The sequence below is a fragment of the Choloepus didactylus genome, chromosome 5 (assembly GCF_015220235.1).
Source record: "Choloepus didactylus isolate mChoDid1 chromosome 5, mChoDid1.pri, whole genome shotgun sequence".
In the NCBI taxonomy this organism is placed as follows: Eukaryota; Metazoa; Chordata; class Mammalia; order Pilosa; family Megalonychidae; genus Choloepus; species Choloepus didactylus.
The window spans coordinates 89,493,743-89,512,499 of record NC_051311.1 but is presented as its reverse complement, the minus strand read 5'-3'; the positions used below and the strand labels follow the sequence as shown (position 1 = coordinate 89,512,499).

Here is an 18,757-nt window from a genome sequence, read left to right as displayed (position 1 = left end):
TTTGAATCAGAACAGAGAGTTTCCTAACATCAGCACTGCAGCTTGTTCACCCAGTTTAGATGGGGCCTGGAAGTGGAGAAGATCTGTCTGATGGGTAATGGCCAGGCCTGAGTTCTAGCTCCCCAGCCCCACTGGGCAAGTCAAGTCCCATCGCCAGTCTTTTCCCATTGGGACTAAAGGGCTAGATGTATCCTTTGCCAGCTTAGTGCGGCGAGCGAGAGAAAGCACAGGGCATGCTTTAAACTGGAGAAGACAAGACGGAAAGCAAGACAGCCTCATCATTATTCTCAGCAAGGTTAGAGGCGAGGAAAAATTCAGTTTCATATGGATGAGAGAAACCTAGAGGAGAAAAAGAAATCTGCGTTGCAGCTCTCAGCAGTTAAAAGACGTCCAAGCCTCGGCCTAATGGTCACATTTACTACCTTGGAAATTTCCGTTCCAACTGTCCATTCTCATTTGAGTGTGTGCGTCTGTGATGCTGGGTGGGGGTGGGGTGAGGGTGCTGTCTGGGGACCCGAAGGACCTAGCTCCATGCAGGCTCTCTCCTCAGAAGGCCTTCCACATGGCCTAAATGATGTTAATCGTTTTTTCCCTCCTTTTCGATTTGTTTGGTTTAAAATATTTAACCAGAGGCACAATGAAGTGTCTCATTTTCAACGTTATCCTGGACCATTAGACTGGGACTCCACACTCATTATGCTGATGAACGCGCTACTTACCCATGCAAATTCCAGGAGCAGCAGACAGAGATGGGAGGTGCTCAAGGTACTCTATCAAGGGCTGATTTAATTACACAGCCATTCAGTGGGCAAAGCAGGGCAATTTTTAGCCAACTGTTCTAGTAAATATTATGGGAAACCCTTTTATAGAGTGCTAATTCTGGCTTAGTGTTCTCAACTGCACCCAGCCTTAGTTATCATTCAAACACACACACGTGCCCACCAAACATTCTATCTCCAGGCCAGAAAAAGCAAACAGATTATGTGTTAGCCGGTATGCCACCTTGCAGTAATAGTATTATTTTTTAACGCTGTAAACACCTGAGTATCACTTTAATTTTGTTGGGGCTGAACCTACCAACTTCCTTTCGGCTCTCCTTCCTCTGCCGTGCGGCCCACGCCCCCATGCCCCTCGGGTCCAAGTGAATCCCTCTGACCAGCTCCCGTGCAGGCTGCAGGATCGTCAGATAACACTGCTCCAGCGAGTTTGACCAAACAACCACTCCAAGTCCATTTTGGACGCTGGAAACAATACCCAATCACTGCATCCACCCGCACAGAGCGCCCCAGAGGAAATGGCATCATCACTTTCATTTTACTCCGTTCTGTGACCGACCAAAGGAAAACAACACGTTCTAAGACAATTATCAGGGTTTCAGATATCAGCCGTGAAGAGGGTATGCCCCAGAATGTATCAAATGACCTGAAGGAGACATTAATTTTCAAGAGCTCATATAACCCTCTGCTACACAGGCACTGCCATTTCTTTAAATGCAGAAACGGATTTCACTTTCCGAAGTTGGAACAGAAACTCTCATGCATCCCCGTTTCTTCAAAAAGTCTATAAATAACCCAGGATCAGCAAAATTATGCAAAACATCCTGCTAGAAGAAGAAATGTAAACTAAAACCACTTACAGAGAGACTCAGGCTGCCAACTTAATCTGATTCTACGACGACTGTAAACATGTTGTACTTTTGGAACCTGAAGAGATCCACATTAGCACGGATGCCATCACAAAAAATAAAAAAAAAAAGGAAGGAGAAAACCCCAGTGACTACACAACAACAACAAAAGCCCAACCACAAAACAGAGCAACGTGATTCCGTATTCGGCAGGGTTCAGGCCCCCGCTGACCAGCTGCAGTCAATACCAGCTACCCGAGCTTGCACACGCCAACTGTTTTGACTACGGGCACTTGTTAAACACAGAGTTTCAGGTCCTACCAGTTGGACACCAGAAGTTCATAGAACTGACCCAGCGCCAAGAACAACAAGCACAGAAAGCGAAACGGCTGCCTCGTGCGCTGTGTTTTTGTTAACTGTTTATGCAAGCTCAAAAGCAACTGGGTAACAATTAAGAATAAAACAGAACTTAAATAACAAAAGCAAAAGATTACCACCTGGAAGGAAATGTTGATGCTGGCAGATAAAGGACAGACGTCCACCGGCTTCATTGGTGGGGTGGGTGGGGGTTTTCGGAGAGATCAGTGGGGGAGGGAGGGGCGGGTGTCACACGACAAACTGCGGTTATTAGCAGAAGGAACTGGGTGCTTCCTTGAAGCATCTTGTACTTAACGATTGACTTAAGAGATTTTGCAAAAGCAGAGGCCTGGTGCATATCTGGGGTGCTGGCAGAAACATGAGAGGTTGGAAGTTAGTAGATCTTATAGGAGAAAAAAGGGACGTGCTGGGTGGATTTTTTTAAGAAAGCAGTTCCCTGCTCAGTGCAGTGAGGCCACTGAGCGGAATAGGAAGCAAACTGAGAGCTGACGGGGGGCGGGGTGGGGTCCCCTGGGCTGTTTCTGGCCATGCCAGACCCAGTCCTGAGAAAGGTCTCCCTTTCCCCTTTTGAGTTTAGGGTTGCTGAGGACCGCCTTTCTCCCTATTCGGGACTGGAGTCCTTATACTGTCTTATTGGTGACAGTGAATAAAGTCTCTGCACCTTGCAAAATAAAAAGGGATGCTTAAATCGCTTATCAACAAGGCTTTCCATTTCTTTCCCAGAATGCATCAAGCAGTATCTCTTTTTAGGACTAAGACAATCAGCCAGATAAAATGGAATTTAAAGAGAACTAGGGTGTGGAAGTAAGAGTGAGAAGTTTTATGTTGCTGAGTGGACTAATTTGCTTCCAAAATATATATATCCCCAACTTGAATAATCACAAGTTGCCCCATCCCCAGATGGTTAGGGAAAGTAGTAAATAGAAACAGGGTGTTTATATAAAGGCCACTGTAATTGTGGGCCAGATTCAGGTTTATTCTGGAGAGGAAATGTCATTCCCCTGATCCCAGGATCACCAGTGCAATGGTGGAGAATATGACCCCATACGGCGGCTGCCCCTTTCCTCCTAAAAGAACCCACATTTTATTGCAAGCTATATACAGAAATTGTTTCACTGGGATGTGAAATGTGGCCACCCCAGAATGAAACGCAGCAGTTGCCTGACAGATCAAGACATGAGCAAAGGCAACTCAGAGCATCCAAGACAAAGGAAAGGGGAGGGAGAGGCTGACGGCGGGCGGGGGGTGGGAACTACCCAGGGAAGGTGACCCTGTCCTCAGGGTGGGCATTAAAGGGGTTCCCGAACTCATGTGAGCCATACTTCTCGCTACGTCACAGTTTACAGGCCTTATTCACACATATCGTATTATCTGATCCTTGGAAACAGCCTGTGCGATGGGACCTGCCGTTATTATCACCCCCATTTTACAAAGGAGGAAAACTGAGGTTCACAGAAGCCTTGTGACTCCACCAAGGTCACACACCAGGAAGGTTTTCTGTTGCCACATCCTGGGTCTCTGCCCCAGGAACGAACATGTGCTCCATGGCACTTCTTTGCAAAGCACTTTAATTACGGCAGGTTTTATTATTCCCATTCCACAACCATGTAAACTGAGAATCAGAGAAGCTATGAAATTTGTCCAAAGTCACACTGCAAATTATAAATGACGCCAGGTCTCCCAACTCCTATGCCAGGCCTTTTGGCTTACGTCTACTATGTTTCCAGAAAACATGGCCAATAATGTTTTATCATAAAGCACAACTCCCTTGATTTTCTCAAAACTCCACATCTTTTCTGTAGCAGTTCATGGATTGCAATTACCTAACACAGAAGGGTTCCTCCTCATACTGTGGCGTGAGCCACAAACATCAGTACTCCAGAGCTATTTCAATGGGGCCTCCTTTGTGTTGATCACTTCATCCAAACGCCAATTCCTGGCTCCTCACCCACCCAAGAAAAAGCCAGGAAGGCTTGGCAAGCTGTACATTAGGTAGACTGCATGTCCAAGATGCACAGTCTTGCATGTAGAAGGGATTTCGCTTAGAATGTGATTTGGTGGATCTCTTCTCCAATGTGTTTTTCAAAGTTATGCCTTTGCTGAGCTCTCTTGGAATAGAAGTATATCAGTTAGTATACTCCCAAAAGGAATATACACACACACACACACACACACACATTTGCATTATATTTATATTTTAACTAATTAATTAATCATAAGAAATGGGCTCACGTGATTGTGGGGGCTGGCAAGTCCAAATTCTGTGGGGCAGGCTGGAGGCTGGAAATTCTGGTCAGAGTGATGTTGAAGTCTCGGGTCCCAATTCCTTAGGCTGGAAACTGAGGAAGGAGTGGAGGGTGTAGTCTTGAGGCAGACTTCCATCTTTTTCCTGGAACCCTCAATTCTTCGCATTTAAGATCTCCAACTGATTGGATGAGGCCCACCACGTTATGGAGGGTAATCTCTACTTAAAGTCAACTGACAGTAGATGCTAATCCCATCTACAAAGTATCTCCAAAGCAACAGCTAGGCCAGTGTTCAACCAAACAACAGGACACCAAACCTAGTCAAACTGACCCATAAAATTAATCATCACAAAAGACCACTGAAAATATTGTATCAAATAAAGGGTCCCACTATCACGTTCCCTTGTCCATGCTGTGAGTGGACACAGCCTGGTGGGGGCTGATATTACTCTTATGTCATTCACACGCACAGGTTTGTTGCAAGTTTGGGGCATCCCCTCAGGGCACATGGCACTGAGCTACTGCAGAGGACCCTGGGGTTTGTAGGGGTGAATGGAGAAGTTTGCCAGGGCCATGAACAGAGAGGCTGAATGTGGAATGCAGGAGGGGAGATGGTCGGGAGGTAATGATTAGGAAATTCTCCACCCCCCACCCACCCCCCACCCCCTGCTTCTGCATCCACCTATCCTCCTTTCTCCCCGAAAACACAACAAAACAGAGAGACAAAGGCCAGGGAAGTAGGGTGTCAGGTGGATTTTATGTTGAATGTCACTGCAGCAGCCTATGTCCTGAAGACTAATCTAATCTACGTGCTCCTAGCATCTGGGGACACTCTGTGGTTAGGTGGGATGTGCCTGTGGTGTCTCACTGTTTGTACACACTCTGCTCTGAAGGGGGTTTATTTGAAGTTGTTTTGGTAGCTGCATGACATTTGCATCCATGCTGTCTGAAAGAATATGGGGACTGGGTAAGTTAGAACAGTCTCAGCAGGAAAAGTCATTTGCTTACAAGATACAGAGTGAGTGGGGTATTTCTACCTAACTTGTGATTCCTCCGAGCATGGAGACCATTATTTTAAAACCAAAAAGTACAACACATAGTTTGATCAAGTACTGGCATATTTATATTTATGGAAGACAGGATAGACTATTTAAAATCAGAACTTCTGAAATTCCATGGAACATGGCCGCCAAACTTACAGTAGCAAATTAGTAAAAGTGGGTTAAGAGGGATATGAAAAACAAGCTGAGATTCGTTATGGTGCTGGTGTGCTTAACAAAGTTAGTTCCACCACAGACCAGACACACTGCTTTGAGGATGCAGGTGGGAACGGTGGTTTTGCAAATGTTGGTAACTACAGTACATTCCTCCCTTGGAGGCTGACAGCACTGATGGAGACAAAATGGGTCCCTCTACCCAATTTCTAGGTATTTATACTCCCCTAAGCGAAGGAAGCTTTGTCTGAGTACACATACAGAGAAGGAAGCTGGTCAGGCACCAGCAAGGTCTTTTAAACATGGCCTGGGTATATAAAAAGCTGAGCAAAAGAGGATGGAGCCAAAAAAAGATGGAGGCCTGAGCTGTTAGGAGACGGGAAGGCAAGATGAGCACTTTGGTAGCTTGGCTACCCTTGGTGCAGGCTAGGCTTTAGTTCTTGGGTTCCAGTCCATGATGGTGCCCTACAGACTGCTCAGTCAGTACCTGCAACTCAGCACAATGTTCTTTACTTCCTCCCTGTTACCTGGAAAGCCAGCTTGCCTGATCGTACAGAGACTGGCTTTTGGCATAATCATTTGTGATATGGACCCACAATCAGACACTGTAACTGAAGCCACAGGGCCAGTTTTGCCCAAAAGAGGGGGGTGGGGTGGGGTGAGTTACCTTGGATTTTTGAGGAGAATACAGATTTCAGGTAGCCCTAACCAGTACTGCACAGCAGTTCGCAAGAATATTTTGTAGGGAAGGTGAATAAGTTTTGGCTGAATTGAATCTAGACCACTCGAGGGTAAGTTTCTTGAGGGCCAGCCAGTTTGGAGTCTCACTTACCTTCATAAACCAATGCCAGGCCATAGTACAGAAGCCTTGCTGAGTATTTTCGTTATTATTTTTAAAAATTTTATTGTGTAACACACACACACCATAAAATTTGCCATTTTTATCATTTTTAAATGTAAATATGTTATATTTACAATGTGCTACCATCACCTCCTTCTATTACCAAAACTTTTCATCACCAAAAACAGAAACACTGTATTCATTAAGGAATAACTCCCATCCCTTCTTCCCTTACTGCCTGGTAACCTCTACTTTCTGTCTCTAAGAATTTGCTTATTCCAGATATTTCATAAACGTGGAATCGTACAACATCTGTCCTTCTGTTGTCTGGCTTATCTCACTCAGTATAATGTTTTCAAGGCTCATCCATGTTGTCACATGTATAAGAACTTCATTCCTTTTTATGGCTGAATAATATTCCATTATATGTATATATCACACTCAGTTTATGCATTCATCTTGCTATACATTTTAAATAAATGTTTTAATGAATGGATGAGGTCCCTCTTAATTTGAACTACAAAGATAACATCTATCCCTTATTAGGTATACCTGGAATGTGAGTATCTTTATGTTAAATATGTATCACGATATTTTTAAAAGTTGTCTTTGTCGTCCAATTTAGGGAGAAAATATAAATGCTTTCAATTTAAAATTCGAAATACTAAATCTTTAAAAAAAAAATCAAACTGTAGCCACTTTGTAACAGGAATCTTTCCAAAAGACTTTCATTCCACAGTACTTTGTTTTCTTAAATGGTATACTTTGAACATTATTTGATCCTTTTTGATAACTCAGGGCCAGCTGATGCTAGCGCATCCATTACTATATATTGCTATAAAACTATGATGACTTCAGGGCCCACAAATGTAGCTTTCAAACTTTCTTGACCCTAACTTAAGATATGAATCTTACACTGCAACCCAGTACGCACATATGTTTAGGAGGCAAAAGTTCCAAACGACAACACTTAACTTGACTACCTACAAAGCACTCTGATGTTTTCTAGTCTATTCTATTCTGTTCTACTCTGTTACAACATTTAAAATATTGGTCAGAACTCCCTCAATTGATTGCTCCTCCACCGTGGGTGGTGCCTGTCATTTGTAAACACACATCAGCACCAAATGAGCCTCTGCTTCCCACTTTCTTCTCTGTATTTGTATTTTTCTGCAGCCTGGTGTCACTTCTTTTTACTATCAAGGCTTGCCTCCACAGTGCTTCCCCTCAAAGTTCTAATTTGCTGAATTTGGAAATCAAACCTTTAAGCTTCCTAGTGTTATGTATAAACTAAGTGCAAATTGTTTCTCAATAAACGCCTCAAGGGTACCCCTGGGAACAAGGTGTGGAGTTCAGCACGGTGACTTGGTGCCACCTCTTCAAGCTGTAGAGCTCCTGGCTGCGTTCCCAAGGAGCTTTACACAACGGCAGAGTTCATGATATGGAGGTGCTAGTGAGCACACTACCTGTAAATACCCACATGTGCGTGCTAATTTTTCTCTTTTTTAAAGGTGTGTTCTGAGACTGGGGTTCAGGTGGGTAGGGCTACAAAATGACAAAGGTTCCTGGCAGCAGTATTGCTTCGTGGAGTTCCACGTCTGGGCTTCTGTGGGAGAGGAGGTTATTTCCAAAGTAATTCACCTTGCTTCAGGCAGTTTGCAAAGGGGCAGTATCTCGGCACTCCACCCTGAGCTGCCCTTTGCCCTATTATTTATAGCGTCTCCTAGTTTACACTTCAACTGTCATAAATCCTTCCACCTAAATGCATAAAAGACAGTTTAATAAATATATGAAACTTCTCCAGGTAACATTTTGAAAATGTGTCAAGGTGTGTGTGGAGTAGATATATTATTGTGCATTTCAATAATTACAGCAAAATGGGTAGAACTGTGTCTCTAAACAACCTAAATAACAAGAAGTAGGGCACTAGTTAAGTAAATTATTGGTACATCCATTCAATGGAATGCTGGGAAGCTATAAAAAATGATACAGATTTGTATTTACTGAAATGTGTCCACAATAATTTTACAGGGAAAAAAAGCCAGGTTCAAACAGTCTCTACAGTAAGACTTCATTTTTATTTTAAAAAATATAAAATATATATGCAGATATACACAAATCTATAAACACAGGCAAACACATACACATAGAAAAGTTTAGGTTTCACACCAAGATACTTACTTTCTCATTTTACTTTTTTTTTAATTTACTGAAATTTCTGCAGTTTCTGCAATGTTACTTTTATAATAAGAAAAAAAGCAACTTTCACTTTGAAAAAATACAATTCTATTTCATTATGCAAAACAGCACCTCTTTTTGGGGAACCATAACTATTTTCACCCCACCCCCTGTCCACCTCAGTTCTTATTTTACATGGGAACATTGGCCAACATCTATACATCAGCAAGGCAGTAAGTACATTGGTGCCGAACTTTTAGACTTGCCTCTCACTATAGTTATGTTATCTTTTAAAACTTTTAAAAGAAGAATTCTACCCATATAAAGAAGGGTAAGCTGAATTATTATTAGAAAACTTTTTCCTTAACGTGTTGTAAGGCACAGGACCGGCTTATGGTTTGATTTTTAAGAGTCTCTTCTCTGATGGAATTAAGGGGAATGTACATTCTAAGCAGATGGCTCTGCTAGCTACTTATTTGGTAGAAGCAGGCTACAGGCTATGAAACAAGAAGACAAGTAAAGGAGCTGCCATTATCTATTTTCTGAAGTTAGTTTTCTCCCAAGTCAGAGTCAATTCAAAGCATAAAACAATGTTGGGTTTAAAGGTGTGAATAATTCCTAACTCTAATTAGTGTTGCTCTCTTTACAAAGTTTATTCACATTCATGGGATAACTTGCATCTTACAAAAAATTGACTAGGGAGGGAGGGCAGGCAAGTGTAGTATTTTCAGTTCGCAAATGAGGAAACTAAGATTTATTACGGTGAGGCAACTTGCTCCAGGCCACCATACTGGGAGTGGCATAAACAGGATTCAAACCCAGTTCTTCTGGGTGTATTCGCTTTAATTTGTGCCACTGCATCCTTTCTATAGATGGAGTAACTATATAATTTATTGTTCTAACTGGACACCTTTGAAAGTAAAAGGGGGTGCTAAATGGACAAGGGCAACAGGCATAAATTGTGACTCTTCCAGGCAAATCAGGATTTTTTTGTCACTGTAGACATCATAAAGAATCTAGAGTCCTACACACACAGGACATCACACATCTAAGTAGGGAAGGGAAATGGAAGATGGTTATGATGTCTATAATGTGCTTTAGAGTACTTGAGTATAATCAGTGTTTTATTGTGTGTGAACTGTTAGCCTAGGCTTTCTCTCTAGGGGTGATCAGTTCATAGACTATCAAGAATACAAAGTCTGGATTGGACAACTGCTATTCATCAGAGAGGGCCACACTCCAAAAGTGACTACTTCATGTCTTTTTATCCGTACTTTTGATCAATAATCAACACTTTGCTAATTAACATTCTGAATGTAAAAAGTGGGCATTTATTGGTGGAACTTGTGACTGAGCATAATGAATGCTAGAAATGGACTCTTATTGGTTAAATTAAAGGTATTCAAGATACGTGACTTGGCCAAAAACCTATTGCATCAACGAGGTCCCTTTACTCATAGGGACGGCACTCAAGGCTGCCCTGTGTCCGCCATTGACATAGGAGGGTTACGACAGCATAAAGCCGATTAGAGGCAACAGCAACCTGTCTCTGGTATATTCTTGCAGAAGCCTTGTGTGGACCTTTCCTGCAAGGTATGGTTGGAGCACTTCTAAGGACAGAGGGCTGGGATGTCATCAAGCTTACCGAACCCATAGAATGAACTACTTTGTCCCCAGTTGTTCATTAATGTTTATTTGGTAAATGTTGGTGTCCGTGGCAGAATTAAGTTTGATACCCACATTCATAAAAACCTGGTGGTGAGATTGTGGGGGAGAAGCCAACCCTTGCCCCTTCAGCCTTCTATGGTGGCAACTTTTTCTACCAGAAGGAACCTAAGAGTTCTGCACGGCCAAACCAGCGTAGGTCAGTTCACAACCAACATGCCACTAGGTGAATCTGCAATGGCTAGATTTCAGAAAGAGGTCCGTTAATACATTTTCCTCTTCACTAGATGGTGAGCCTCATGAAAACAAAGACTGGGTCTATCCCGTTCACTACACCACTGTAGTCCCCAAGTCTCACGCAGTGCCTGGCCATAGAAAGTACTTAATAAATTTTTGTTGAATGAATACAATAAATGAATAAGAATTCCATCATTTCAAGAACCTGATTTATTAACTGTAATTTGTGATTGCCCTTTATACCACTAATGATAACTGCTCCTCACAGACCACAAGCTATTGTTTGCCCTGGATTAAGTTAGTCCTTTAAAAAGCAATAAATAAGCCGATAGTAAAAACCTCTGGGATTATATTGTTTAATCCTCACAATAACATGATGGGATTGGTATTATCATTCCCATTTTCTCATGAGGAAACCAAGGTCTAGAGAAGTTAAAACTTAAGTTAGTAAAGTCAGGACATAAACTCAGGTCCAAACCCAAGCTTGCTCACAAAGGCTGTGCGGCACTGAATTAGCAACAATTCACTTTTTCGGGGATTGAATTTCTTTACTGTTTTTACTCCACTCACTTTATGTCATGCTATTTAACACACGTCTTTCTGGTACTTCATCTGACTCTATCAAAAGCTTCTTTTTGGTGAAAACTAGATGGATGTTGGAATATACGAGCTGGCTTTCCGGTTCTTTTACTTTTAATTATTTTGATTGACATGTGGCAGTGAGGGATGTCTAATGGCCTCTCATGTCTTTGAGCTGCAGAGGAATCAGCCCCTAGGAATCTGTCGCAGCTCTCCTTGTCTCCAGGGCAGGCACCAGGCGCTCTGGCTCATTCCGACTCCCTCCCCCCAGCACCCTTCCCTTCTGCCATACTGGATTACTGAGAGCCTTTTGTTTCATGCCTCTGTGACTTAGTGCACAATGTTCTCTCCCTGGAATGCTCTTCCACCCTTTCAGTCTTCACCTTGGTTAACTCCTTGCTTTCTGTCAAGGCTCAGTTCCAATTTAGGGATACCTACGAGGCCCCTGCCCCTCTGCCCCTCTGCCAGGTCACATCTGAGTCACCTTTTCTGTGCTCCCAGGACACACTGAACACACTTCCACCTTAGCACTTCACACGTGGCTTCTTTATGACTGATGGACCTGCCTCTTTCCTCCACTAGTCCGTAAGGAGCCCAAGTCAGGGGCCTCATCTTAGTTCTAGCACATAGCAGGCACTCGAAATGTGTTAGGTAACCGAAAGAATAAATCAGAAAATAATTAGCCAATTCACAATAAAGCAAGAGAAAATGCAGGGATCAGCAGGCCAGCAGTCTCCAGTGGTCTGAGGACTAACGTACCTTAATTATCTCTCTTAGCCAGTGGGCTTAAAAATTATTTTTTAAGCTTATGAGCATCATAGTTGGCTTTTCTAAGAGGCAATTGACTATTTAATTCTGAGTGCTCTGCTTCTTTGCTTGTTATGGAAAAAAAACCTCTGGAGGGCTTTTCTGAATGCAGCCAGTTCCTGTTCATTGATGCTGTGCCAGCCACCAGCAGCCCCTCGAGGGCTTGGGGCGGGCTGACAGCACCCACATGACAGCCTGCTGGTGGTGAGCACTGGCAGTTTGTGGAGGTCTTCCCAATTCTGGGGTGTCCATCTAAGCCAAGAAGATCCCAGGTCCCAGATGCAGACTAACAGGTGACCTGAGTAGAGCTAAAGCTTGATTCCGCCACAGGACTTATAGCCTAATGAAATAAGCAATTCCCAGAATGGCCTTAGCCTTCAGAACATAATTCTAACCACAATGAAGATAAAAATAATTTAGTGATTTCCTCCCACTAAACTCCTGGGTATAAACTAAGATATCTGCAGTGTGGCTGTTCTGATGCTACTGTACAACTATAAATATTTAGATTGTTCTGCATTCTTATCAGTGTTTATCAGCAGGATGCAACTGGCTTTTAAGGTAGAAGAATTCTTTACTGGGTAAGATCGTCCCATGGACAGCGGAACGTTCGGCACCTCTGGTCCAGTAAACACCATTTAATGTGACAGCCCCCAAATGCACATTTCCAAACATAGGCATGAGAAGTGCTCATGAATCCCGGGGTTCAGGGTGAGGTTAGATTTGATGCATTTTGCTGCAGAAGAATCTTGGGAGGGCAGGAGAGGGCACCCAAACCTACCATGTGGGTTGGATTCTAAGGCTCAGGGAGTCAGAGAGAGCTCATCCGAGGCAGAGCAAGGCCTGTCTGTCTGTGGAAGAAAGCTGAGGTCCTGAGATTAAATAGGACATGCGTAAGTTCCTTGAATGCAGTGAAGGAGCTGCGTTCCCTGGCTGCAATCTGATCTCCTCTTCACAGCCTGCAGCAGTTTAATGAAGGGGCTAAGAAGGTCCCTTAAAGGGACAGAGGGCAACTCATTGAATACTGGACTGTTCTCATGGTTTGAAGGTTCTCCTAGTTAAGAACTAACTCTTCTATCTTGTTTGAGCCTTAAAGAGCAGCAACACAACAACCCTGCCACCATCACCACCGTGGCCACAGCCTGGAGATATGACTCAAGGCAGAGAATTTCCAAGTCCCTCCAAGTGATCGAAAAGAGGGAGAGGCTCTCAAACCAGCCACGGTGCTGAGTGACTCTGATTTAATGTGCCAATCACTCTGATTTAATGCTAGAAACTCAACAGCCCTAGCAGGACAGCAATAGGCAAAGTTGCTGTGTAGCTACTTGCTCCTTTGTCTTATGATCTTTCTCATTTATTTTAAATTTATTTTATCTTGCTCTGTTGTTTGCAATTTTACAAGCAACCTTAAATCCTTTTGCAACAAGGCTGGGTATAAATAAATAAAGCAGAGAAATAAAATACTTGGCTGCTGTTGTCAGCACTCTCGGACTGGGTATGAAGTATTTTGGCTCCTATCTAGGAAGAAGGAGGCACTTTGCTGAAATGGGAAGCAAGGAAGGGGAAGGAGGAGAAAACACCCTGGTGTGGAGGCAGACAAGGGCTCGAGCTGGGGGGCTGTCCTGCATAAAGGGGTCACGTGGCCTCAAGTAAGTTCCTAACCCCTTGGGCTGCAGGATCCTTCTCTCTGGAACGAGGACTTTGAATGATTTCAAAGGTCCCTTTATTTTTGAGCACTGTGATTCTATGCGGTACCCATGCTCCTCTTCTCTGTTCTTTCTCAATACCACTGTCTCTTCCAGTGGAGTGGGCCAATCAGGAGTCCTTGTAGGAGTTTCCGTGTGTGATGACAAGTGTGAGCCATATTGGTCACCCAAAGAGACAATTTTGTCCCATGAATCGAAATTGGAGGGCTACTTGTTTGGGAATGTAGGAAACAGGGTTTTATTTGACAATTTATTGGCTAATTTTCCACTGTAAAATGGGGTAAAAATATTGGATTTTATCTCCATTCCTTGAAGAAGTGGTGAGTTCCCTCCTTTTAAATAAGTTCTGTTATAGAAAGTATTATCACATCTGTTTGCATAGCATCTACAACTGCTGTCACAATCATGAACAATAATCAAAAGAATATTATTAAATAATAGCGAGGCATGGTGGGATGGGATGATTTGGGTGTTCTTTTTTACTTTAATTTTTATTCTTATTTTATTTTTGGGGTAATGACAATGTTCAAAAATTAACTGTGGTGATGACTGCACAACTATATAATGGTACTGTGAACAATTGTACACTTTTCGATGATTGTATGGTATGTGAATTAATTAACCTTAATTAAAAAAAATATTATTAGCATATGTCCAAGAAATGGATGCACTGCTAATTTTTCTAGAACATGCTTCACTGTGCTTTCCATTTAAGATTTTGGCCATCTTTTATTGCTAGTCTCACAAACCCATGGTCACTGCCCCATTTGTACACAGAATGGCTTGCAACATCTGTTGCTTTTAGTAGATCCAATTCAAAAGGTCAGAGAAGAATGCCCTAGAGCAGTGCTTCTGAAGATTTACGGTTGTCCATGAATCACCTGGGATCCTGCTAAAATGCAGATTCTGATTCTGTGGGTCGGGGGGGTGGGGGGTTGGGTTGGCGATGCTGGTCTTAGCACCACCTTCTGGGAAGCACGGCTCTAGATGACCATGCTCGCATCCCAGAGCGGGTGCCTGGCTGGGCTGTTGGGCAATGGCTGCGCAGTGTACCCGTCTGACCTACACTGGAGCTGGATGTGCGGCAGGAATAAAATGGGTGATGTGGCCGAGACTACTGCAGAAGGGGCTCCAAGGACAACGGTGGTGCTTCTGCCTTACTTTACAAACAATGCGGTTTTGTGCAGCCTCACTAGATAGAAATTAAATAGAAAGCACAAAGAAAAGGAAGTGAGGCCTGAGGCCTTTAAGCTATAGCAGGCGCAGTGGCCACATGGATGAGTCAAGGACCGCAGGGGAAAGGCCAGGACACAGGCAGGTCAGCTGGCCCAGGGCACACAGTGCACACTCCCCGCCCGAGCCGTGTCTCACGTGGGCCCTGAGTGCCACGAGGCACCCTCAGGGAACCCAAGCCATAGGCCTCAGAGGGCTCCCAGGTAAGCCCTGTGATACAAGCAACCTGGAGTCCTCAAAAGGTACTGATCAGGCCTTCTGCTCTGAGGGCTCTGGCAGCCATCCTCCCCTTCCTTCAGGGGGACTCAGGTGCTCAGAGAAGTGGTCCAGACAGGACCTCAAACGCTCTGACCGCCAGGCCAGGGTGCCCTCCTCTATCCCAGCACAACCTGGTGCCCCCAGTTAAAGGAAAACCCTGATTAAGAAGGATCTGTTTTAAGTACTTCACACCACTTATCTCAATTAATCCTCACAAGTCTATGATGTAGCTGCTATTTAAATCTGTATTTTCAAGATGAGTAGGCAAGCCCAAAGAGGTTAAGTAGTTTGCCCAAGTCACCCACTAATTGGCAGAGTCAGAATTTAAATCCAAATTCCGTGCAACACAGCCTTTGCTTTCCACTGCCGCCCCTGCTGCGTTTTGCCTCAATATGCCAGGGCAGACTTATTTACATTGGAGACCACACACCTGACCCACAGCAGTGCAAGAAACGCAAATTATCCCTGCCACCACAGAACTCGGAGGTGGGGCCTGTGCTTTCCAAGCTTTCCAAGTGATTCTTCTGCATCAGAGGCAATCCTGGTGTAAACTTCTTTCCCAGGCCAGACCAAACTAATAGCACAAGTGTAACTTGACGAATAAACCTCACTGCTTATATGCCGCACTGGGAGGCAGCTTGGTGTACCAAAGAGAGAAGAGGCATGGGCTCAAAACCCAGCTTCGGCAGTAGTTACCAGCTTGGAAAACTTTGGACAAAGAACTTAACTTCTTCGAGCCTCATTTTCCTCATCTGGAGAATGGGAATATAATATCCACCTCATAGAGTTCACATGAGGACCAAGTTAGATAATCACATAAAATACTACACCCCATGTATAATACCCAGGAAGGCTCTGTTAACGGCAGCCCCAGTAACTCCTCAGAGCTCCCCAATTTTCTAAAATTCATGTCTCTTCCCATCATGCTTTACAAAGGTATGAATCCTGAATTCCTTAACTGCCAAACCAAGAGAATAATTTTCCAAAAGAATAAGGAAGCTATACTCTTGCAAAGTGGAGTGGTGTAATATCTAACGATGCCTAAAGGCATTGCCGTAAACACAAATATCCTCAGAAGGTCCCATCCCAAATTGAGGGGTGGAGTGGAGGGGGATGGGATGCTCACTGGAGGACTGGGGAAATTCACTTTTAGGCAATAGCTTTGTTTCCACTACTATTACGGCTGGCCATTACCTGTGGCGTTTAAAAACATACCCCCACCACATACCCCAAGGCTGGTGCAGGGGGAAAAATCAGCTCCAAACTCAAAGGGAATTCTGTCACCCACAATCTCAGGCCTTTCTTAGCCAGACCAGTCCTCCACTCTCCAGCCATTAGGGCACCTTGGAGGAAGCAGGTTCTTGGTGACCCCCGAGATTAGGGCATCCCAATCAGATGCCAGCAGGGTTAGGACACGACAAAGGAAAGGCCCCCAAATGGGGATGGGGGTGGGAGATAAAGAAAGCATGCCAGGGAGGAGAGAAACAATCTCCAGCCTCAGGGGACACTTGGGTCCTCTGAGGCCAGTGCTGCCCCAGGCCACCATCGCTGCTGCCTTACACTCAGAAGTGAGCCAAAGTAGAATTCAAAGGATCTCTTAAAAGATAAAGGGAACAATGTAATGCTACCTTCATCATAGAAATTAAAATCCCACTGGGACATGTCAATCATTACTGTTCATATCTGTATGGAAAAATTTCAATGAAAGGGTGTAGGAGGAGAACGAAAACCTGAGCAGACCTCATTTTTTCATTATTCCCTTTGGGGTTTGGGGGCCTCTGCAAAGATACCCCATCTGCTGTGGGACTACTTGTGCTTTGGTCCTTTTAGATTCTGGCCCAGAAAAACAGAAAAAGAAAACAAAAAACAAAGTGGGTTCTCACATACCTCAACTCTGGCATTGTTATAAGTTATTTGCGCTTTCAAAGTTTAAAAAAATCTAATTATAAAATTCAGATAAGAATGAGGAAGAAAATAAAAATTACCCATATTTCAGTTTAAAAATGTACATATAAAGGTGCATATTTTTACAAAATGGGAGAATATTGAGCACTGTTTTAATTGCTGATTTTTTCCCAGTAACCTACTATGAACATTTCTCCATGTTGTGAAATATTCTTTAAAACAGTTATTTTAGAGGCTGCTTGGTATTTTAATACACCATAATTTAAAAAGGTCCTACCGTTTGGCATTCAGATTGCTTGCAGTTTTTTGCTATTATAGCTAATTCTGTAGTGAACATCCTTTAAATAAATTCTTGTACACATTTCTGTTTATTTTCTTATGATCATTCCTAGAAGTAGAATTTTTGGTTCACGCCCTTGATACATACAGTCAAATGCCCTGCAGAAAGGGAGCATCAATTTCCACATTTCACAGCTGGGAAGAGTTAAGTTTTCCTTCCTCCTTACTAACACCAGGTATTATTAATTTCTAAACATTTGCCATTTTGATAAGTGAAAAATGCTGACTTTTAATTTTTATTTTTGATTATAGTGAGGTTGAACCTTTTTCCACATTAATTGACCATTTGACTTTCTTTTGCAAATTGCCTATTCAGGTCCTCTGTACCTATTATTTAACGAGTATATTTTCTTTTTCTCAATTAATCTGTAAAAACTTTTTATAATACATTTTAAAGTCAGTGGTTGAAAAATAAAATTGTTTCTTAAGACTTAAAACTCTGAAATAGTTAATGACAAGCATGGACACATTTTTGGGGGAGAGGGAGCGGGTATGGGGGTGAAGGGAAGGTTAAATCAGATAAAAATCTTTGTCATCAAATATAAACCTGGAATTCTCTTTTTAAAATGTCTCCTCTTTTAAAACAACAGCAACCACAACAAAACACCAGACATACAAATAACAAAAGCAACAGGGTGGCTGGCATCTTAGGTTGGCTCCTGTACCTATACTAGGCCCCCACACCTTCCCAGTTAATCTGCCACAGGACACCTGACGGGGAAAGAGAGTTCCCGTGGGCACCTCCAAGTCCCAGCGTCCACAGGAAGGGCAGGGCACTTTGCAGAAGTTCTCACTTGGATTACAGCCAGCAAGTCAGCCGCATGAATTCTGAGTTTCTCTGTGCCACTCGGGGTGAGCTGAGAGATCACAAGAAGCCACAAACATGGGGTCTACCTACACCCTCAGGGTGGACAGGATTGAAGAAGATCTAAGAAACTTTCCACACTGTCAGCCTCTGCTCTACTCACTGTTCCAGAGAAGCGGGGGTAGCATCCGTCTCTCCGTGTGGCTGCCTGAGGGCTCCCCAGACAGATGGGGCACAGAGGGAGCAAGCTCTGAAATTCAGGCATGCGACCCCAAATAGAGATACTAATCCTCTCCCAGGCAAGAGAACACCTCTTCACAAACAGTTTGCGTTGTAGCACCTGATGGCAGGAGCAAGTAATGTGGCCACACCAGGTTGGGAGGGTGGAGGGTGACGTCCGATGACAGGCACGTAAGCACCTTCCACTGTGGGCGAGCCCAGGTTACTAACTGCAGGTCAGGTATTCAGGTCAGATGCTTAACCATTCACTCAGGCTCTGGTCAGCCAAGGCACGTGTCCAGGCCACCATTGTTCAAAACAGAACAGGAATTCCAAAACAAAACAAAAAGCCCGGGAGCACAGGAGTGCAGGTTGGGGAGAGAGGATTCACCTTACCAGCAGGGCCTCTGAATTCAGAAAAGGAGCACCTGCTCCAAGCACTGGAAGACATCACAAACAGGTAAGGCATGGAAAAGCCAGGTTTCGAGATACCCATTGCATTTCCATATGACATCCAGATTCC

At 43.6% G+C, this 18,757-nt stretch overlaps 1 protein-coding gene and 1 long non-coding RNA gene across 9 annotated transcripts in view; one reads left to right on the top strand and one right to left on the bottom strand.

Moving 5' to 3' along the window:
• The window catches only part of ATXN7L1 (ataxin 7 like 1), a 236,946-nt gene that overhangs the window by 77,157 nt on the left and 141,032 nt on the right, over positions 1-18,757 (bottom strand). The window contains exon 1 of one of the 8 annotated variants that reach the window (XM_037836429.1): positions 2,122-2,168. The exons of 5 other annotated variants lie outside the window; for them this stretch is intronic. Coding sequence is in view for 1 of the 3 variants with exons in the window: in XM_037836423.1 (XP_037692351.1) it covers positions 1,078-1,126 (49 nt within the window). In the remaining 2 variants the exon portion in view is untranslated. 2 more of the 8 variants (XM_037836426.1, XM_037836423.1) reach the window with 2 other exon arrangements.
• LOC119534267 overlaps positions 18,542-18,757 on the top strand; it is a 33,875-nt gene continuing 33,659 nt past the window's right edge. The window contains exon 1 of the long non-coding RNA XR_005217000.1: positions 18,542-18,694. This is a non-coding gene — a long non-coding RNA (uncharacterized LOC119534267). The remainder of the gene's footprint in view (positions 18,695-18,757) is intronic.